At 39.0% G+C, this 24,147-nt stretch overlaps 1 protein-coding gene across 2 annotated transcripts in view; it reads right to left on the bottom strand.

The window, feature by feature from the left end:
- The window catches only part of INTS8 (integrator complex subunit 8), a 57,136-nt gene that overhangs the window by 22,481 nt on the left and 10,508 nt on the right, over positions 1–24,147 (bottom strand). For both annotated transcript variants that reach the window (XM_023222898.2, XM_023222897.2), the window contains exons 7-15: positions 21,395–21,502; positions 19,448–19,603; positions 16,178–16,278; positions 15,320–15,461; positions 7,599–7,669; positions 7,043–7,218; positions 5,750–5,883; positions 3,512–3,622; positions 119–320 (exon numbers count right to left, since the gene is read on the bottom strand). In XM_023222898.2, the coding sequence (XP_023078666.1) occupies positions 119–320; positions 3,512–3,622; positions 5,750–5,883; positions 7,043–7,218; positions 7,599–7,669; positions 15,320–15,461; positions 16,178–16,278; positions 19,448–19,603; positions 21,395–21,502 (1,201 nt within the window). The remainder of the gene's footprint in view (positions 1–118; positions 321–3,511; positions 3,623–5,749; positions 5,884–7,042; positions 7,219–7,598; positions 7,670–15,319; positions 15,462–16,177; positions 16,279–19,447; positions 19,604–21,394; positions 21,503–24,147) is intronic.

Raw genomic sequence — 24,147 nt, 5'->3', positions numbered from 1 at the left:
TGTCTCAAAAAAAAAAAAAAAAGATGATTACAAACTCAAATAAATGTGCTTTTAAATTTTCCCCCACAATTATCTAAGTACTGAGTTTCTGAAATTTGTCTTTGTGAACCAGTCTTACCAGGAAGCCTCATTTCCAGATAGCCTCGTACCCTACTTATAAGGTCGGACGGCGGTCTCTCTCCTGCCTGCCCTGTCCCAGCTTCATGTGTATGAATATCCAAAAGCAACATCTCATTCAGCATGACTTGACGAAGCTTTGGTGAGAACTCTGTTACCAACTCCAAACAAGCAGCAAAGAGCTGTTTAGCATGGGAAAAGTCCTATGAAAAGAAAAAGAATAGCCTGGGTCACCTTTCCTTTGGCACCAAAAAATGTGTGCCTTTATGACGACAGAGCGAAGAGGAGAAGGATTAGTTCAAATGGTTAACGTTGCTTTTCTCAGGGAGTAAGGCTCGATAGGATTTTCATCTCTGTATTGTTGATTTATTCCAATACATATTTAATACCTTTGTAATTTAAAAAAATCCAGTAAACAATATAAAATACCTGCTATATTATGCAACTTTCATAAAAGTTATAAAATAACCAAAGACTTCTGTATTATACAGGTTAAAATTCTATTACAAGCACCCTCCTCCATCCAACATATTCAGAATTACATCTTAGACCATTCAAGGGTTACACATTTCAAAATCTTTGCACACCACCCTACTAGCCTAGAAAATTGGCTAACAAATAAAATGAAATAAATCAGCTATGATCCAAGTCCTTTCCTACGCATCTCTTATGTTTCTAAAGACTAGATTCTATCGCTCCACATACTTCATTCACTCCCATAATCTGGCTTCTACCCCCATCATTACAAAGAAATAGCTCTCACAAGCCAAAGACCTTTTTCTTTTTTTTTTTTTTTTTTTTTTGAGGCAGAGTCTCGCTCTGTCGCCCAGGCTGGAGTGCAGTGGCTGGATCTCAGCTCACTGCAAGCTCCACCTCCCGGGTTTACACCATTCTCCTGCCTCAGCCTCCCGAGTAGCTGGGACTACAGGCGCCCGCCACCTTGCCCGGCTAGTTTTTTGTATTTTTTAGTAGAGATGGGGTTTCACCGGGTTAGCCAGAACGGTCTCGATCTCCTGACCTCGTGATCCGCCCGTTTCAGCCTCCCAAAGTGCTGGGATTACAGGCTTGAGCCACCGCGCCCGGCCAAGCCAAAGATCTTTTAATTGTCCAATCTACTGAACACTCTTCTGTTATCTTACAGGAATTAGGGGGCTGCAACTCGGTGCTGTGTATTGCCCTTTTCTTGACATTTTCTTTTCCCCTAGCTATTACACCTTCTACATTTGTCTGATCCTCACGCCCATCACACCACTATTTCTTGGACCTAGTATTGCATTCCCGAGGGTCTCATGCTCTTTATATTCTCTCTGGGTGATCTTTGGTAACTCCCAAATCTGTAACTCCAGTCCAGACCATTCTCCAAGCTTTAGGCTGTTTCCAACTGTAGCTTCAAATTAAAATTTTAAAAATAAACTCGTAATCTGCCCTGCAAAAATGTGTTTCTGCACATTTACTTGCTAGCATTGCCACTGGTTCTCTGACTCTCAAACCAGAAGTCTGAGCATCAAGCTCAATTCGTTCTCCTCTTGCCTTCCACATGAAGTCAGTTACCAACTGCTTCCAGATTTTATCTCCTAAATATTTCTCTAATATGTTCTCTTCTCTCTATCCCTTCTAACACTTGTGATACTTACTAGCTGTGTGCCACTGGACAATTTAATACCTTTAAAACTGAGATAATACCTTCCACAAAGTTTTTGTGAATAAATGCAACAATAAACATATATGAAATTGCAGAACAGTCTCTGTGCCCAGTAAATGTTATTTTAGGTGTGGAAGGAGAAAAGCTGCTAACTACATTCCTCCTATTAAAACTTTTCAATGGCTTACAATTGTCTCATGATGCACTGTCCAATATGGCAGCCACTAGATAAGATGTGGCTATTGAGCATGTGAAATGTGACTAGTCCAAATTGAGAGATTCTGTAAGTATAAAACACTTACTGGATTTTGAAGACTTAGCACATACATTTTCAAAAGAATACAAAACATCTCAACTTTTTATATCAATTACACATTGAAATGATAGTGTAGACACATTGAGTTAAATAAATCATTTCAATCAATCACACTTTTTAATGAAATTATAGATTACACACGTGGCCTACATTATGCTTCCACTGGACAATGATGGTCTACAGCAGCAGTTCTCAAACTTTAGCATGCAACAGAATTACTTTGAGGGTTTATTTAAAAAGATGTTGGGCCTCATCCCAGAATTTCTGATTCATTAGGTCTAGGATGGGACCCCCAAATTTTTATTCCAGCAAGTTCCAGCCACGTGCAGTGGTTCATGCCTGTAATGTCAGCACTTTGGGAGGCTGATGTGGAAGGATTGTTTGAGCCCAGGAGTTCAAGGTCAGCCTGGGCAATATAAGGAGACGCTGCCTCTGAAAAAAAAAAAAAAAAAAAATTCTTTCAAATAAGCTGGGCATGGTGGCACATGCCTGTGGTCTCAGCTACTTAGGGGGCTGAGGTGGGAGGATTGCTTGAGCCAAGGAAGTCCAGGCTGCAGTGAGCCGTGATCATGCCACTGCACCTGGTCTGGGAGACAAAGCAATATCCTGTCTCAAACAAAAAGTTTCCAAATGTCACAGATGCTGCTGGTGTGGGGACGTAGTTAACTTATTTAAGCCTCAATTTTAGTTCATTTCTGCCTTCCAGATGCTGTCTTTAACCTTCCTAAAGAACTCAGTGTATGATCAGTCACGCAACTGCACTGTCTTATATGATTTAACATTACACTTAAGTCTCAACATCCCAGACTACAAACTCATGTAAAATACACTACAAAAGTAATTTTTAAAAATTTTGTTTTTTAATCTTGGTACACAATCTTTACTAGCTGAATCCTAAAGAATACAAATAATATCTTTGCATATTCTCTAAACTTTTAAAAAGGCACAGAGCAGTATTCATTTGATCAAGACCATTTCAGTATAACTATAACAGTAAAGGAAAGAGAACAAACCAAAATGCCTTTTCAAATATCCTTTTAAGCCTATGATTGTGATTTTAAAGATTAGGAAAAGGTAAGTTCTGGTTCCTGACTTCCTGCTAAAATTAGTAAAGCATATTCTTTTTTTTTTTTTGAGATGGACTATCACTCTGTCACCCAGGTTGGAGTGCAGTGATGCAATCTCAGCTCACTCCAACCTCCACCTCCCATGAGATTCTCCTGCCTCAGACTCCAGAGTAGCTGACATTACAGGCACCAGGCTGATTTTTGTATTTTTAGTAGAAATAAGGTTTCAACATGTTGGCCAGGCTGGTCCTGACCTCAGTCGATCTGCCCACCTCAGTCTCCCAAAGTGCTGGGGATTATAGGTGTGAGCCACGGCACCTGGCCATAAAGCATATTCTTAACAAGTGTTTGATACACACTTTTACTCACCTTAACAGTACTGCAGTGCAAACCTTTGGCCATAAGAATATAAACCAAATCTCTTGTTAAATTGTCTTTAATTCCCAGGATAACACCACTATAGACAGAAGGTACTTCCCACTAAAAGAAACAAAAAATACATACATACATATATATATATGCACACACACACACACGCAGAGAAAGCCAAATCTAGATAAGAATCTTTCAATAATCTTCAATCGCATTAAAAAAAATTAATTCACAGGTCGTCTCTTAAAGAGAAAGGAAAATCACAGCCATAATATAACACTAATGAAAATGAACACATTCACTACAATCAACAAGTAATAAATAATGGATTGGGATTACTATTAGGAAAAAAAGACAAAGACTAGGAGTTTTATATATATTAATTCAGGTAATCCTCAAAACAATACCAAGGTAAGTACTATTATGCTACTACTGTCATTTTGCAAATGAGAAAACTGCAACACAAAGAAGTTAAACAACTTATTCAAGATTATACGGCTATTTAAGTATGAGCTGGCATTCAAGCTCAAGCAGGCAGTTAGTCCCAGAATCCCCTATCATAACTATTATGCTATACTTGTTCATCTTAAAAATTTTTGGTTTTTGATTTTTGAGAGTCTTGCTCCATCACCCAGGCTGGAGTGCAGTGGCGTGATCTCTGCTCACTGCAACCTCTGTCTCCCAGGTTTGAGTGATTCTCCTGCCTCATCCTCCCAAGTAGCTGGAAATACAGGTGCATGCCACCATGCCCGGCTAATTTTTGTATTTTTAGTAGAGACGGGGTTTTGCTATGTTCGCTAGGCTGGTCTTTAACTCCTGGCCTCAAGTGATCCACCCACCTCAGGTCCCCAAAGTGCTGGGATTACAGGCATGAGCCACTGCACCTGGCCTTCATCTTAAAAATTCACACTAACAAATAGCATCAATACTAAAAAAAAACTCAACTAACTTTTAGAGCAATTTTTTTCTTTTCACGCTACTTGTATGTTTAAACCCAATTTTAAAAAATACAGGTCAGGCGCAGTGGCTCATACCTATAATCCCAGCACTTTGGGAGGCTGAGGCAGGCGGATCACCTGAGGTCAGGAGGTCAGGAGTTTGAGACCAGCCTGACCAACATGGAGAACAACATGGAGAAACCTGTCTCTACTAAAAATACAAAATTAGTCAGGTGTGGTGGGGCAAGCCTGTAATCCCAGCTACTTGGGAGGCTGAGGCAGGAGAATTCGCTTGAACCCAGGAGGCAAAGGTTGCAGTGTGCCAAGATCGCACCACTGCACTCCAACCTGGGCAACAATAATAAAACTCCGTCCCCCCCCAAAAAAAAACCCATACATTTCTGGCTGCCTTTTTACTACATCTTCAGCAGAGGAAGAGTAAGTACGTAGTTAATCAGGAGCATTACGATATTGCTTTAATTTCTACTGTATCTGTAGATTACTTCCCTTGTATCTCTAAGCTACATTCCACTGATATGGCATTTTAAAAGCTATTTTCATTTGCACTTTCTATGCAGGAAAACTTTCTAATACATAAACTCAGAAACAGGTAAATGTATTAGCTGGGAATTTTTAAAGGAACATTTAAAGCCAAAAATGCTCCATAATGAAGTATTATGCTACAGAATGCATAAATAATATACCAGTTACATATATTTACAACTGTATTTAAAATGCAGCCAGGCGTGGTGGCTCACACCTGTAATCCCAACACTCGGGGAGGCAGAGGCGGGTAGATCACTTGTGGTCAGGAATTCAAGACCATCCTAGCCAACATGGTGAAACCCCATCTCTACCAAAAATACAAAAATTAGTCAGACACGGTGACAGATGCCTGTAATCCCAGCTACCTGGGAGGCTGAGGCAGGAGAATCACTTGAATCTGGGAGGCAGAGGTTGCAGTGAACCAAGATCATACCACTGCACTCCAGCCTAAGCGACAGAGTGAGATTCCATCTCAAAAAATAAATAAATGAAATAAAATGCATATATTTTTGTCAACAAATGGAAAAACTGATTTTTAGATGTTATTCATTCAATGGTATCTTTTTGTTTCTGATATTTCCTATTTTTTCTGTCAATGGATGTTAAAAATGCAAATATGGTCATGTGAAGGTCTTAAAACTGTTAAGTAAAAGTGGTCCTTATTATCAAAAAGGTTAGGGAACAGCTTTTCTACTAAATTACCTCAGAAAACAACAGCAATTTTCTTATTTGTTCTTGACATAGGGTTTACCTTATTAGACACCGTCCAGAATTGGCGCTCTGAAGTCATACCATGTAATTCAATCAAAATTTGTCTAATCCTCCAAGGATCCACTGACAATATCAGTTGATGCTCTAACTGACCAATGTTGACACTTGCTGAAGCTAAAAAAAGATTTATATTTCAAAGATATACATATGAGAATGAAAATTTACTTAAAATTATGTATTCTGTATTACATCTATAAATTAAAAGCTGCTATCATCTTGAGAACTAATTCAACATTGTGTATATTACATATTAACTTTATCCTCACATAGAAAACCTAACACAGTTTTACTATATCTACATTTAATAAATGAATGCATTTTAAAAATAAAGATAATGAAAATATAAACAAGATAAAATCAACATTTAATTCATGCAAAGAACTATGTGGAATATATGAAAATAATTAACTTATACACAAACTTACACACTACTTATACACTACTTTTGAACATCATGTGTTAACAAAAGCATATATAAAATGTTAATTTTGAGTAATAAACATTAAGCATGTGGTTTTTGAGAGAAAGGGGCATGCTCTTCCCAGAGAACCAAAAATGATGACCAAAATACCTAATTACAGCTCAGCTATCAGGCACAGTCTTCAATAATGCATTTCCAGCATTTCTGTATGTGTTAACCTTACCCTTTTCCTTTACAACTGGACATTCAACCAGTTTAAATCTAGTGAAGGTCAAAGAAACTAAAATTTTGCTTTTGTTAAACCAACTGAATTCTCTCTCATCTATATTAAATGTTGAAGTGTATGTTTCTTATTTAAAACTAGCATTGTATTTTCTACTTATATTTGTAAGGGCAAAAATGGGGAAAAAAAATAAAATAAATAAGGCAAAAATGGCAATATTGACAAAAATGTTCAGCCAGCAGATACTAGCAGTGATACAGACTGACATGCACGAAAGTCTGTCGTCTTTTTGGTCCCAGCATCTCTCATCACTCCTCTCCCCTCCCCACTTTTTTTTTTTTTTTTACCTCCATGAACATATTGGCAGCAGTGTTACCTTGCTCTATTTCCCCAGCTAAAATCTTTTATGTATCTAGGCCTGAATCTGCACTAATCATTGGCTTGGCAGAGCTCCAGAGCATAGCTGCTTATACAGAAATCTGATATGGAAGACAGGTGAATTTCTATTAATTACCAACACAAGTGTTAATTAAAACAAATAAGAGAGAATCCTCAAATATATTTCAATGTTAATTTGAATAGAGGGGCAAAACATGCCAATATTTTGGCTGGCAGACTAGAGAGCTAACCTGGGATATCATAAAATGAAGTTACAGGTTTAATGCACAGATTTACTCTAGGGGATCTCTTCCTCATCTGATCAACAAGTAGCTTTCGTTCTTCATCTTTCAACAATGTAATGAAAAGCTCATGTGAAGAAATCATGAAAACATACTGCAGATCTTCCAACCCCAGACACACATTCCTAGATCAGTAAGAAATATTGTGAAACAAAAAAGTGTATAATTTAGTTTGAGAAAAACAATCATATCAACCAATTTTAATAAGCTATTTAAAAAGTCACCATTAAAGAAGCTGTATAACGATATTTTAAAATAGATTTTAAAATTTCCTTTTGGTCCTTATTTAAAATTGTGATGTCAATGCCACAATATTAAAAAATGGTAACTATATAATCCTAACGTCTCATGTGGCTATACAAATTTGAACTTAATGGGTTCTCAAACACCAGTTACTGCTTGGTTAAAAGATACCCAAGACAAAAACAAAAGATAATACAGATATTTTTTTCACAGGACTAAGTTCAAAGTTAAAAAAATAAAGAAAGAAAAGAAAGATACTTACTTTAGAAAAGCAGCCATGTTTCCTTTCAAAGACTCTGAAGCTTTTTCTAAATTTATTGATCTTGAACATACCTAGGAATTTGAGTAATTTTCATTTGAATATGGGTACTTTTAAAAATGTAAATTATAATTTGAAAAGGTAGGATTTAAAAACAACTGAATTTTCCTTTTTCAACCATGTACCAATCACAGATTTGGTTAAGTAACTTAACAGAAGAGATGAGACCAAGGAATAAGAACCCATCACAAAGAGGGAATGGAATGTGACCATTTTAATAAGTACAGGTGTATACATGTACCAAAGAATAACCTAGTTACCATGCTATACAGTTCTCACAGAATTTATCAAGTATGTTGCCAAATTATATTAAGTGATAAACCACAGAAATCAGTAGCTCCTGTCAGAAAAGAGTTAAAAAAATAAAAAATGTTAAAACCAAAAAGAAAATAATTGAAAAGAATAACTGATTTATCACAAATATAGAACTAATGGTTCTATATTCATGAGCTATTCATGAATAGTTTAAAAAGGTAAGCAAGGTTTAAAAAGTAAACAATGCAAACAAAGAATAGAAACTAGTTATGGTTATATCACTTATCTACAAATAATATTTTCATATTATTTTGAATTTATTCATTAGATTAGGATTCCTCCCCAAATATTATTTATAAGAAGCCAAAATAAAATATAACTAGCATAAAAGTCCATAATCTCAAGAAATTGCTAAATATTTTCTACGTTGACACACACAAAAAATAGAACATTCATAGTAGTACTAATCACAGTAGCCAAAAAGTAGAAATCACTTGCAGTCTACCAACTGATGAACACACAAACACAGTATATATCCATTCAATGAAGTACTATTCAGCCATAAAAAATGAAGTACTGATACACTTTACAATATTGAAAACATGCTAAGTGAAGGAAGCCAGTTACAAAAGATCATCTATTTCATAGTTCCATTTACATAAAATATCCAGAACAGATAAATCTATAGAGATAGAAAGCAGATTAGCAGTTGCCTCAGGTGATGCGAGATTGAGAGAAAATGAAGAGTGACAGGTAATGAATAAGAGATTATTTTTCTAGGGTGAAAACAGGAAGTGAAGTGATAGTTGCCCAACTCTATACTAAAACCCACTGACTTACACACTTTAAGTGTGTGAACTATATGGTATGTGAATTATATCTTGATGAAACTGTTATTTAAAAAAACAGGCTGGGTGCTCCTGCCTCTAATCCCAGCACTTTAGGAGGCTGAGACAGGTGGATCACCTGAGGTCAAGAGTTTGAGACCAGCCTGGCCAACATGGTGAAACCTTGTCTCTACTAAAAATACAAAAAAAATTATGTGGGTGTGGTGGCGCACACCTGTAGTCCCAGCTACTCGGGGAGGCTGAGGCAGGAGTATCACTTCAACCCAGGAGGCAGAGGTTGCAGTGAGCCGAGATCAGGCCACTGTACTCCAGCCTGGGCAACAGAGAGAGACACCCTCTCAAAAAAAAAAAAAAGCAGTGTTTTAAAAGTACTGTGTTCAAATACCATTCTCTGATTAACAAATTAACCTATCAGTAAATAATATCTGAGCATCTTGGAATATGTATTATACACTTACATTCTAATAATTTTGCTCCTTTGCTGCCATATGTAAATATATTATGGTAAGTAATAAATATCTGAGTCTCCTTTTACAACAGATTATTTATTCACATAATGAGATGCATTTTACATGTGTCATGGAACAATGTAGGGAACATGGGTTAACTTCTGATTAGCAAACCTAACAATATAAAGAAAATTAAGCAGGGCATGGTGGGTCATGCCTGTAATCACAGTGCTTTGGGAAGCCGAGGTGGGTGGATCACCTGAGCTAACAGATCATGTTATGTGAATTTCACGCACCTCAATTTTAAAAAAGAAAAATTCAAACTAGTGGGCATCTCGGTAGATGCTTTAATATTAAAATAATAAATTTTAATACTAATAAGATGAAATGGACAAATCCTTAGAAAGTAACTTTTAAAACTAACTCTAGAAAAATAAGAATACAGCTCTATGATCACTGATCAAAAACCTTCCCACAGAAAAATTACCCAGGCCCAGACTTTACTGGTAAATTCTACCCAACACTGAAAGAGCAATGACTTCATTTTTACACAGACTCTTCCAGACAACAAAAAAGACAGATGCCTCAACTTATTTATAAGGCAAGCATGACCTTGACACCAAAATCAAAGGCAGGACAAGAAAAAAAGAAATTTGTGCATCGGCTGGGTATGGTGGCTCACACCTGTAATCCTAGCACTTTGGGAGGCAGAGGTGGGAGGATCACTTGAGATAAGGAGTTTGAAACCAGCCTGGCCAACATGGTAAAACCATGTCTCTATTAAAAACACAAAAAAATTAGCTGGGCATGGTGGTGGGTGCCTGTAATCTCAGCTACTCTGGAGGCTGAGGCAGGATAATCACTTGAATCCGGCGAAGGAAGTTGCAGTGAGCCGAAATCACACCACTGCACTCCAGTCTGGGCGACAAAGTGAGACTCCATCTCAAAAAATAAAAAATAAAAATATGTGCATCAATCTCACACATGAATGTAGAAAAAAAAAAACTTCATATATTGGCAAACCAAGTTCAGCAATTTCTATTAAAAAAAGATCATGACCTAGTTGCGTCTATTCCCGACATGCAAAGGTGGTTTAACACTTGAAAATCAATTATACTTTATCACATGAACAGGTAAGGAGAGAAATTATGTGATCACTTCAAAAGACATAGAAAAAGCATTTAATACAATCTACAAATAATTCATTATTTTAAAAACAGGACCTTCAGTGAACTAAGGAGAGAAGGGAACTTCCTTAATCAGATAAGGAATAGCTACAAGAAAAACCTACAATAAACATCATTCTAAATGGTGAAATAGTGCAAGCTTTCCTTCTGAGACTGGGAGTGAGATGAGGCAGTTCACTATTCCCACTTCTACTGAACACTGTACTGGAGGTAATAGCCAGCACATTAAGAATAAGTAAAACGAGGCCGGGCGCGGTGGCTCACACCTATAACCCCAGTACCCTGGGAGGCCGAGGCGGGTGGATCACCTGGGGTCGGGAGTTTGAGACCTGCCTGACCAACAAGGAGAAACCCGTCTCTACCAAAAATACAAAATTAGCCGGGCATGGTGGCGCATGCCTGTAGTCCCAGCTACTCAGGAGGCTGAGGCAGGAGAATCACTTGAACCTGGGATGCAGAGGTTGCACTGAGCAGAGATCGCATCATTGCACTCCAATCTGGGCAACAAGAAAGAAACTCCATCTCAAAAAACTAAAAGTAAAAATAAATCAAAATTAAAAGGTTAGAAAAGGAATAAACAAAATGCATTCTTTACAGATGACTGCATACATAGAAAAATGAAAACAATATGGATAAAATAGAATTTTTAGAAGCTAAGCAAAGTCGTTGGATATAAAATTATCAGAAAGTTAAATTATACCTCTGTATCAATGCATAAACCATTTTCAAGTCTACATTTTAAGAACTATATAAAAATTTCAGACTTCTATGGAAAAATTAGAAAGTTCTAAAGGATACTAAAGACTACCTAAAGAAATCAAGAGCCCTCATACCCATTCACGGGTTAGGACACCCAATAATGTAAAGATGTAAATTATTGGGGGTCTCCCTAAGCACACTTTGGCTTGGGACACTGCCCATAAAATTTTTTCTAATATAAAAATGAAGCTAAAAAAAAAAAAAGAGAGAGACATAATTTCTTTCTAAACTGGTTTCTAAATTTAATGTAATTCCAAACAAAAATACAACAGATTTGTGGAACTTGACAATCTGAGTCTAATGTTCACACATAAAAATGCAAAGGACTACCGGGTGTGGTAGCTCACGCCTGTAATCCCAGCACTTTGGGAGGCCGACACGGGTGGGTCATGAGGTCAGGAGTTTGAGACCAGCCTGGCCAATATGGTGAAACCCCGTCTCTACTAAAAACACAAAAATAAGCCGGGCATGGTGGCGCATGCCTGTAATCCCAGCTACTTGGGAGGCTGACGCAGAAGAATCGCTTGAACCCGGGGGGCAGAGGTTGCAGTGAGCTGAGATCATGCCACTGCACTCCAGCCTGGGCAACAGCATGAGGGACAAGAATAACCAATACAACCTTGAAAAAAAGGTAGAACTTGCTCTCAATGGTATCAGGATGTGGACATAATGAGGTATGGATAAACAAATAGAAAAGTGGTATAAAACAGCTCAGAAACAGGCCCGTACATATATGAACACCCGGCATACAATAAAGGTGGCCCTAGAGATTGATGGAAAAAGATTAACCTTTCAGTAAATGGTGCTGGAACACTTCCTACTTCACACAAAAATCAACTGTAGGTTGATTAAAGATGTAAATGTGAAAGGAAGGCTATGCTATAAAGCTTTTAGAAGTTATAACAGAAGAATATCTTCATGACATGATAGGAAAAAGCTTTCTTAAGCAACACACAGAAATCACTATAATGGAAAAAAATTGGTAAACTTGATATTAAATTTAGGAGCTTTGGAACAATATAAAGAAAATTAAGCTGGGCATGGTGGCTCATGCCTGTAATCACAGCACTTTGGGAAGTCGAGGTGCGTGGATCACCTGAGCTCAGCAGTTCAAGACCAGCCTGGCCAACATGATCAAATCCCATATTTACCAAGAATAAAAAAATTAGCCAGGAGTGGTGGCACGTGCCTGCAGTCCCAGCTACTCAGGAGGCTGAGGTGGGAGGATGGCTTGAACCCAGGAGGTGGAGGTTACAGTGAGCTGAGATCACATCACTGCACTCCAACCTGGGTGAGAGAGTGAGACCCATCTCAAAAAAAAAAAAAAAACAAAAAAGAAAAGTCAAACTCAGTGAAGATATCTGCAATATTTAAAATTGGTTAAAAAAAAAAGAGAGAGCCAGGCGCAGTGGCTCAAGCCTGTAATCCCGGCACTTTGGGAGGCCGAGACGGGTGGATCACGAGGTCAGGAGATCGAGACCATCCTGGCTAACACAGTGAAACCCCCTCTCTACTAAAAAATACAAAAAACTAGCCGGGCGAGGTGGCGGGCGCCTGTAGTCCCAGCTACTCAGGAGGCTGAGGCAGGAGAATGGCGTAAACCCGGGAGGCGGAGCTTGCAGTGAGCTGAGATCCAGCCACTGCACTCCAGCCCGGGCGACAGAGCAAGACGCTGTCTCAAAAAAAAAAAAAAAAGAGAGAGAGAATATACAGATCTCCTACAAAAATAAAGCTCCTTCCAAAAAATAGATCAACAATGTAAGAGAAAAATGAGGCATAACATGGCTGGGCATGGCTCATGCCTGTAATCCCAGGACTTTGGGAGGCCAAGGTGGGCGGATCACTTGAGGTCAAGAGTTGAAGACCGGCCGGGTGCGGTGGCTCAAGCCTGTAATCCCAGCACTTTGGGAGGCCGAGACGGGTGGATCACGAGGTCAGGAGATCGAGACCATCCTGGCTAACATGGTGAAACCCCGTCTCTACTAAAAATACAAAAAAAAAAAACTAGCTGGGCGAGGTGGCGGGCGCCTGTAGTCTCAGCTACTCGGGAGGCTGAGGCAGGAGAATGGGTAAACCCGGGAGGCAGAGCTTGCAGTGAGCTGAGATCCGGCCACTGCACTCCAGTCCGGGCAACAGAGCGAGACTCCGCCTCAAAAAAAAAAAAGGGTTCAAGACCAGCCTGGCCAAAATGGCGAAACCTCATCTCTACTAAAAATACAAAAATTAGCTGGGCGTGGTGGTGGGCACCTGTAATCCCAGCTACCCCAGGAACTGAGGCCGGAGAATCACTTGAAACTGGGAGGTGGAGGTTGCAGTGAGCTGAGATTGTACCACTGCACTCCAGCCTGGGCGAACTCCAGCCAGGCGCAGTGGCTCACACCTGTAATCCTATCACATCAGGAGGCCAAGGCAAGCGGATAACCTGAGGTCAGGAGTTTGAGACCAGCCAGGCCAACATGGCAAAACCCTGTCTCTACTAAAAATATAAAAATTAGCCAGGCATATTAGCACACACCTGTAGTACCAGCTACTCAGGAGGCTGAGACAGGAGAATCGCTTGAACCTGGGAGACGGAGGTTGCAGTGAGCCGAGATTGTGCCACTGCACTCCAGCCTGGCCAGACAACAGAGGAGGTGCCATCTCAAAAAAATAAAAAAAGCAGAACTCCATCTCAAAAAAAAAAAGAGACATAACACTTGGAAAAGTTACCTCAAAAAACAAGATCCATGAGTAAAAATTAAATGAAGAGTTGTAGAAATGAAAACCTCAATGAGATACTGTTATACAACCACCTCACAGGCGATCTGACAACATCAAATGTTAACAAGGATATTGACCAAAGAGAACACTCAGCCATCCTGGTGGTATAAGCCACTCGGTTTTTAAAAATTAATGTTGCAGATATATTTTTCCCTAGGTATATAACATAAACTGGTACATATGCACACCTAGATATATGTACAAGTATGTTCCAAGCAACAAAAACTACAAACACCACAAATGTCCCTCACCATATGTGTATATAGCCAAAAACTGTAAAAAACACAAATGTCCCCTATCATAAAACTGAAGAAATTGTGGCGTGGTCCATATAATATTCTAACTTTTTTTTTTTTTTTGGAGATGGAGTCTCTCACTGTCACCCAGGCTGGAGTACAGTGGTGTGATCTCCGCTCACTGAAACCTCTCCCTCCCGGGTTCAAGTGAGTCTCCTGCCTCAGCCTCCCGAGGAGCTGGGATTACAGGCGCCTGCCAGCACGCTTGGCTAATTTTTTGTATTTTTAGTAGAGACGGGGTTTCACTATGTTAACCAGGCTGGTCTTGAACCCCTGCCTCATGATCCACTCGCCTCAGCCTCCCAAAGTGCTGAGATTACAGGCGTGAGTCACCGTGCCCAGCCTCTTAAAGCAAGGAAAAAATTGTTATTTATATACAACTTGAGTAAATCTCACAAACCTCTTCAGTGAAAGAAGAAGAATACATATGGTATGATTCCATTTATATGAAGTTGAAAATAGGCAAATTAAAGAATGTTCTTTAAGGATGCATACAGAGGTAATACAATTATAAAAGCAAGGAAGAAAATTATGATCACAAAAGCCGGGGGAGTGGCTACCTCGAGGGAAGGTAGAGGAGGCTGAGAGCAAAGGCTTCTAAGGTGCTGGCAACGTATTTTTGGAAGTGGTATTATCTGCGCTTTATGTACTTCTCTCAATGTCTGTAACATTAAGACTGTTAAGAAAGAAGTAGAGTGATCCAGTAGAAACACAGATTCCACAGCACACATGAGAGACTAGAGGTTTGATTTGGGAGTTCTTAGTAAACAGGTGATGAAACAGATGAGTGAAGTTTTGGAAGTAAATCAAAAATGATGAGTGAGCCAAGGACAAAAGTTCCATGAAAAGAAATACTAAAGGAAGAGCAATAGAAGTCAGTGAAGGACTAAGGAGAATCCAATAAAGATGCTGAAGAAACATGGGGGAGAACTAGAAAAAGAGCTACAGCAGAAGACCAGGCAGAAGGGCAGAGTCTGTCAAAAGTGCCAACTGTCAGGTACAGAAAGGCAAGGCAGACAGGAAAAAAGGAACTGGATTTGGCAATTAAGAGGTCACTGGTAAGCTTAAAGCAAATTATAAATCAAAAGGGGAAAGAAAAATATGTCATACCTCAAGAAGAAAGTCTATTTTCTCTTTATTTGGTCTAAGAAATAGTTGGTTAAATTGAACACTAATTGTTCTGCCTTCCAGTATATCACGAACTGTATTACAGGCACAAACTTTAAAACAGATTTCATCTAGAGCTTCATTTCTGTAGAATACAAAAGTAGATCAACTAATGTTATTTTTACTACAAAAGAAAGGTGTATATTACAAAACTATATTCACAAGAATGAGCCATTTGTTCTTGAGAGGTAAAATTTTAGAATATTCAAGCGTACTAATAAATATATACCAAATCATGGGGAGAAAAAAAGCAGAATAGGTTTTGAATTTATCAAGGGACAACTTAGTTACACATTAGACAACAGAATGAAATTTTGCTATGTATTATTTTTCCCCCAAGAGCTTTTTTTTTTTTTTTTTTGAGACAGAGTCTTGCTTTGTCACCCAGGCTGGAGTACAGTGGCGCAATCTCGGCTCACTGCAACTTCCACCTCCTGGGTTCAAGTGATTCTCGTGCCTCAGCCTCCTGAGTGGCTGGGACTACAGGTGTGCACCACCACGCCCGGCTAATTTTTGTATCTTTTGGTAGAGACGTGGTTTCACCATGTTGGCCAGACTAGTCTCAAACTCCTGACCTCAAGTGATCCACCCACCTTGGCCTCTCAAAGTGCTGGGATTACAGGCATGAGCCACCGTGCCCGGCCCCACAAGCACTATTTAAAACAGACTATATTAATTTTCCGTATATTAACAACATGAAAATAATGTCACAGAGCCATAGGTAATTTGAAGATGTGGTTTTGATAACCAGAATGCACTTGCTGTTCTATTCAAAAATCAAAAAGTAATTTTTCAACTTACCCCTGTTGAGCTTTCTGAAAGAGTTCCCTTAGGACTGACTGTCGGAACTGGACAGGTAAACTCAAGGTTAAGTTGTCTTCAGTGAAAATCTGTATTACCTCCTAGAACACATACATAAAGTTGCACCCATTTCAAAAATCATGGTAAAGTGTTTTACTTTAAACAAGTCTTTGTATAATGGAAAATACAAGTTGAAAAAATCACAAAAATATCTTACTATGAAAACCTTTTCTTCCTAAAATTTTAAAATTTGATTAAGGGCAAAAACAGCCCTGCTATCCCTTTTTTAAAACTGAAGATCACAAACCAAAAATAAGAGGTAAGAAAGGAATTATTCAATAAGAGGCAATCCAGCTATGTTATTAGAAAAAAATTTTAGGCCAGGCGTGGTGGCTCATGCCTGTAATCCCAGTACTTTGGGAGGCCAAGGCAGGTGGATCATGAGGTCAGGAATTTAAGACCAGCCTGGCCAACATGGTGAAACTCCGTCTCTACTAAAAATACAAAAATTAGCCAGGTGTCGTGGTGCGTGCATGTAATCCCAGCTACTGGAGAGGCTGAGGAAGGAGAATCGCTTGAACTCAGGAGGTGGAGGGTGCTTTGAGCCAAGATGGCACCATTGCACTCCAGCCTGGTCGACAGAGCGATACTCCATCTCAAAAAAAAAAAAAAAAAAAAAAGTTAATACTCTAAGCATAAGTTCATAAAACAAACTAAAAAACACTAATTATATGGCCAGACACGGCGGTTCATACCTGTAATCCCAGCACTTTGGGAGGCCAAGGCAGGTGAATCATGAGGTCAGGAATTCAGGACCAGCCTGACCAAGATGGTGAAACCTTGTCTCTACTAAAAACTACAAAAATTAGCCAGGCACGGTGGCAGGCACTTGTAATCCCAGCTACTTGGGAGGCTGAGGCAGGAGAATCGCTTGAACCTGGGCAACAGAGATTTCAGTGAACCAAGATCGCGCCACTGCACTTCAGCCTGGGTGACAGAGTGAGACTCTGTTTCAAACAAACAAACAAATTTAAAAATTTAGCTGAAAAAACATGCTAAGAAGTGATTCTAATAAATTTAAATGATTTAAAATATATTATCTGTGAACTACAAAAAATACCCACATTATAACATACTGACATTTTCTTAGCTACTTCTCAAGAATGGAAGAGTAGAAAAGAAAGAAAGGGTGTTGGTGAGAGGAGGGGGAAAGGAGATTTCTGAAAATGAAACTAATCAGCCACTACCAGAAAAGTACTGACATAAGTGGTTTCGAAACTATGGAGCAACCACTAGCTTCACCTCCGTAACAAAACACGAGCAAGGCAGGGCTCCACAGGAGCAACACAGCAGCTTCGCAAGTGTGAGAAAACACACCTGTTATAGCTGCTCAACTACTACTTCCTCAGCACTAAACAAAACCCACAGAGTTCATGAAAACACAATCCCATTTGAAGAAATACAGTTTCTACCATACTCCTGAATGTATAAGTGATGAATCTCAAAGATGCAACAAAATTGCTATTTTCCCCTTCTTAGCTACCCATTACACTATTTTCTGATTTTCGTATTTTGGAACTTTATTAAAGTCACAGTAACATGTGCTTTTCTCTGGATGATATTCCTAAGGTCTTGTTGGCACAAGTTTAACCACTCCAGTGAGGTTTTTTGTTTTTGAGGCAGGGTCTTGCTCTGTCACCCAAGCTGCAGTGTATCAGTGCTATCATAGATCACTGCAACCTTGAACTCCTGGGCTCAAGCGATCCTCCCACCTTGGCCTCCCAAGTGCTGGGATTACAGGTGTGAGCCACCACACCCAGCCAACTTGTTAAATAAACTGTATTTTATGATAATTGATCTCACCCTTCATAAACCTTTACTAGGGAGATGTAACTGAAAGAGCTCTAGCCTTTATTAAGTTCACTTACATCGGTAATTAAACTTTAAGAAAGTTTAATTTTCTTTCCTAGGACAAAGCAATACTTTTAAAAAGGGCCAAAGACAGAGGAAAGAAGTGCCATCTTGTTTCCTCTCTTCATCTATTTTCTGTGAAAAACAAAAAAACCCTAAGTAAGAGAACTATAAAGCTGGAATAATACCCAATTAGAGACACAAAACTAAAAGTAAGTTAAGGCTTTATCATTTCATGATTCCTATTTTGAGTTAAACATGAATGAATGCACTGTTTATTCTCTAGAATGGAGGCTTTCCAATAAAGACTTTAAAAGCACAATTCTAATTCCCAGTTATTTTCATAACAAAACTGAAGATAAACACCCAGAGGTATGTGGGGGGTGGGGGGAGGGGGTGTCAATAAAAGTCTGAAGAGACTCATTAAGGCCTTTTCATGAACCAAACCAAGATGATGAGGAGGCTCAAGACCAGATGGGCTGTTTTTGTTAACAGACCATCCAAACCCACCAGAACAACTGCCGTGTTCACTGTGCTCCCTTTCTCCTTCAGTCTTACTATTTGGAAGGACTAATAAGGCTGGGCTACAAGCCACATGTCCAAAAGACACAAGACTTAATGTTTTGTAAAACCAAAAGCTATTAATATCTTAGCAGCCAACAATCCCAGCTGCTAAACAAACGCACACACAACTAAAAGCTGTCTACCTGTAATTTTTAAATGTTAAAAGTTCTGCTTACAAGCATTTCTTACAAAATTTATTTAAAATAGGTCAACTCTATACCTTTAAGATAACAGCAATGATGAAGTAACATCTGTAGAATGCTTTGCCTTAGAATTTATGAACTATAACTTCTCACTAGATTTTCTTTTCTTTTTTTTTTTTTTTTTTTTGAGACGGAGTCTTGCTCTGTTGCCCAGGCTGGAGTGCAGTGGCCGGATCTCAGCTCACTGCAAGCTCCGCCTCCTGGGTTCATGCCATTCTCCTGCCTCAGCCTCCTGAGTAGCTGGGACTACAGGCGCCCGCCACCACGCCCAGCTAGTTTTTTGTATTTTTTAGTAGAAACGGGGTTTCACCATGTTAGCCAGGATGGTCTCGATCTCCTGACCTCATGATCCGCCCGTCTCGGCCTCCCAAAGTGCTGGGATTACAGGCTTGAGCCACCGCGCCCAGCCTCTCACTAGATTTGCATAAGAATCTTAGGAAATGAGATAATTATTACCATTATGTTACAGGCCAGTCTGACAGTGTAAATGACGTGCCCCAAAAGGCATAACTGGTAAATGGGTGGGGCGAGGATTTGAACTTAGTTTTGTCTGGCTTCCAAAACTTCACTGCATCCCCCTCATACATCTTACCTGATAGTTGCCAGATCTCAAACAAATATGGACTTGACTATATGGAGTCAACTGTTGAGATGTACTGTCAGAAGAAGGTACAAGAACATCACATGCTTGACAATAGCCAGCTAACCGCTTCTCATCTATGGTACAATGAAGAGATAATGAACCTATCTGTAAAGTAAGAGGTATATACCATTATCCATTCATGTAATATAAACAATAGTCTAGCACCCCCTTAGCATATTTTAACAGTACAAGGAAATGCTAATGAAAAATTCAAGCCGGGCTGGGCACAGTGGCTCATGCCTGTAATCCCAGCACTTTGGGAGGCCGAGGCTGGTGGATCACCAGGAGTTCGAGACCAGCCTGGCCAACATGGTGAAACTCTGTCTCTACTAAAAATACAAAAATTAGCCAGGCATGGTGGCAGGCACCTGTAGGCCCAGCTACTCGGGAGGCTGCGGCAGGAGAATCGCTTGAGCCTGGGAGGTGGAGGTTGCAGTGAGCCAAGATGGCGCCATTGCACTCCAGCCTGGGTGACAAAGCGAGACTCCATCTCAGAAAAAAAAAGAGAGAAAAATTTAAAACTGGAGGAATTAAAAAACAAAAGGTTAAAGGTTTAGAACAGGGGTCAAAAAACTATTGCTCATAGGCCAAATCCAGTCTATTGTCTGTTTTTGTCTCTCTTGAGCTAAGAACAATTTTTATAGGCTGTAAACTACGCAAAGGGGACAAAAAAATAGTAAGAATATGCACTAGAGACTGAATGTGGCCCAGAAAGCCTAGAATATTTGCTAACTGGCCCTTTACAAAGAAAGTTTGCTGAAGCTTAGAGTTTTCAGGTCAACATACAAAAGGTGGACATGATTATCATACCAAGTAGGTATGACAAGACATTAACAAAGAGTGCTAACATTAAAAACAAGCTTAAAGGTTTTAAAAGACATATACCAGCAGAGATTTAAAGGAGACAGCAAAGAAAGCATAATCATCACTCAATTGGGAAGAACAGAAATGCTTCTACCCAAACAGGATTTAAAAAAAAAAGTTTGAAAAAATATGTAATATTAAATTACTATACCTGAAATGCCGTAAAATTAGAAACCAGATGAATTTCCTAGGCAAAGTAAAATGGGGATTTCTAACAGGTCTATCTAGAATAGCTAGAGTACTTAAACCTCTAGGGTATTTAATCAATATCTCTACTAAGAATAGCAGATTGAAGTGGGAATTTTTCCATACACCAGGCATACAAAAACCTAGCTATATATATATATACTTTACAATTCAGTCATCTGAATCATAAAAAGAAAAATGCAAATGAAAAACACAGTAAAAATGTTTACCCATATTAGGAATTAATGAGAGGCAAGTTTATAAAAGATACTATATTTCACGCATCAGGTTAGCAAAAAAAAAAAAAAATTGTTAAAAACTCACTGCTAACTGAAGTGCCCTGTGAGAAATTTACCTAGAAAGTAATTTGGTTTGATAAATTATAGCCTCAGAAAAATAAATAACCATTGACATGGTAATAACTGTAGGAACTTAAACGCATCTGCAATCTGAAGAAACATTTAGGCTTCAAGGTACAAATATTGCAGCTATATAATAAACAACCTCAATGCCCAAACATAAGGGAAATTAGTACTTCCCCATAACATGGTACATGTATAATACCTAGTCAAAGATTTAAGCAAGATACAGAGTATCTACGATATGAGTTTAACTGCACAAAAACAGAGAGAAAAGAAACTGGAAGAAAATTTACTAGATTTATAAAAGGGGTTATATTTCCAGATTATATTATTACAGATTTTTAAAAACCAGTTTTAGTACTTTCTTGAACTTCACACATTTATAATAATGAACATGTTTGTATCATCAGAAAAATCAAAGCCAAAAAAATGTATAGATGTTTTAAAGAACTGAATATTAAGTGCCCATTATGACTGGACTTACCTCTGCAATTAGTTCTTTGGTTCTAAAAAACTTTTCCCTGGCATTTTCATAGACAGCTGAATTTGTGGAGCCTTGCTGGAAGTATGCTGCGCCCAAATCATAGCACACCTGAAATAATAATGAACACCGATTTGCTTAACAATTTCCCAGGTACTTAAGAGCTGACAGAACCAAAACTGTATCTCAGGAAAACACAGAAGAAAAGACACACACAAAAAATACATATTCCAAGGAGCGGTGCTGCCATCAGTGTTCTTAGTCACAAGCAACATAAACCAACTCTGGTCAATTTAAGCAGAATATTGATTTACTGAGTAGATTTTAGGTCGCCTACAGAATTGTTAAAAAGGCTAAAGAATCTGTCTAGAAAAAAGGGCAGGGGAGGCATGCAGTCAGGATGACAGCCAACACTAGTCTAGTGAAGAATCTCAACAGTAGATTCCACAGCTCCTGTCACCCGCAGCCACCAGGACCAGACCCTGAAAGCAGCAGCTACACTCCTGCAAGTGCTGTCCCCGGAAACTAGATTTTACTGTCACTGTTATCGCTACCCACCACCACAATGGATTCCATCACCCTCTATGCTATGACTTACTAGGACTAGCTCCTGATTCAGTCTAAAAGAAGCATACCCATCTGTTTGTGAAACTTACATGATATGCCGGCCCTCAAGCCAGATAAGGCTAGAGAAAGCTAGTATTGGGAGTTTTTAGTTTATTCTGTAAGAAGCAGGCTCTGCCTCCTGCAAGTCTGAAAAGAACGGGAATTCTTATCACACAGTAGAGGGAAAAAAAAAAAAGCTGAGGAGCCCCTCAAAAGTGAAGATGGTGCACATCTACCATAACATACTGGTTAAATTGAGAATTGAATGCTAACTATAAAACTTCTCCAGTCGTATGTTTCTATGACAGAATTTGTATGTAAGATGTGGACACTAGGCAAAAAAGAAAATAATTTGTATGTTTTTCAAAAAGCTTATATTGACACCCGGAATTACCGAATGCAAACCTCAAAAGACTCAGATTATTTAGTTCAACTTGGCCATTTTATGGATAAGAATACAAAGGCCCAGAAAGTGACATGAAAAGCATATAACCAAGTAGTGGAACAGCCAAAGTTTGAACTCAGATTCCTAAGCTCGTAATATTCTGACTTGAATTTATTCTACACATGGCTGACAGATCAAGTCTTCTTAATCTGACTAAGAAGTCTTCAATTATTCCCCAAAACAGAAGAAAGTTCAAACTCCTCGGCTTGATCTCTAAGGATCTCAGAATCTGGCCTGATCTCTCTTTCCAAACCTCTCTACTGTGCTCTATTTTAATCACATCAGCCTTCCCAAGTCCCCATTCACATGAGATCCTAGAAATATGCTTCATTCCACACCCCTTACTCCTTTTATACCACCAAACCAACCTTTGGCAACAGATACTTACTCCTCTTCCAAACTCCTAAGCTATGATCATGCCTGGTATTCATCATGAAACCACTCTTCACTGATATGCTTTATAAATACAGTTCTGTCCAATTCAATGAAACCAGGTTAACTCTCCTTAGCTTCTACAACATTGCTTTGCACTATTTAGTCCACACTACATGTTTGGCCTTTTTTTTTTTTTTCTGAGATGGAGTTTCACTCTTGTCACTCAGGCTGGAATGCAATGGTGTGATCTCGGCTCACTGCAACCTCCTCCTTCCGGGTTCAAGCGATTCTCCTGCCTCAGCCTTCAGAGTAGCTGGGATTACAGGCACGTGCCACAATGCCTAGATAATTTTGTGTTTTTCGTAGAAACAGGATTTTGACACGTTAGCCAGGCTGGTCTAGAACTTCTGACCTCAGGTGATCTGCTCATCTCGGCTTCCCTTGGCTGATTTTCATTCTAGAGAGTTTCCTCATTTAGCATAGGGATGCTAAAAGAGCAAAAAATACACACATACACACACACACACACCCATGCACATATATGCGTACTTACTATAGTTATATATAATTCCCCTTTCTAGGCAAAGATAGACTGCAAAATACCAAAAAGATATTTTCAAGTATTACTCTAGCAATTGACTAGCCATTACAATGAGTTTAGAGGTTAAGAAGTGGTCAATGGATTTACTGTAAAAACAAAAAAGCCTGATAATGAAGCTGCCCTGAAGGTCAATAAGGCCTGGTTTCACTGGGAAAAAAATAACAATTTTTCTTTTTAAGTCTAAGGTAAATTTTAGCATTGTAAAGAACCTACTTTAAATATGATCTGGTGACTACACCTGTAATCCCAGCACTTCGGGAGGCTGAGGCGGGTGGATCACCGGAAGTCGGGAGTTTGAGACCAGCCTGACCAACATGGAGAAACCCCATCTCTACTAAATATACAAAAATTAGCCAGGCAAGGTGGTGCACGCCTGTAATCCCAGCTACTTGGGAGGCTGAGGCAGGAGAATCACTTGAACCCAGGAGGTGGAGGTTGCGGTGAGCCGAGATCATGACATGAGGCACTCTAGCCTGGGCAACAAGAGCGAAACTCCATCTCAAAAAAAAAAAAAAATTATCATGCCAGGGAATGAGTGTTACCACTAATTTGCCTTTCAAAACACAGGAATTGTCACTCAGCTAGCACATACAGATGTTTTATAGGAGTTTTGATTTCAGGTTGTATCATCCACCATATTGTGAAAATCAGAAGTGTCATCAACACTTTTAAACAGGTTCTGAAAGATTATGAGATACTAAGTACCAGTAACACTCCTATATGCAAGTT

The sequence above is a fragment of the Piliocolobus tephrosceles genome, chromosome 7 (genome assembly GCF_002776525.5).
Source record: "Piliocolobus tephrosceles isolate RC106 chromosome 7, ASM277652v3, whole genome shotgun sequence".
Taxonomy (NCBI): domain Eukaryota; kingdom Metazoa; phylum Chordata; class Mammalia; order Primates; family Cercopithecidae; genus Piliocolobus; species Piliocolobus tephrosceles.
The sequence above is the reverse complement of the archived record's forward strand: the minus strand, read 5'-3'. Positions and strand labels throughout refer to the sequence as shown.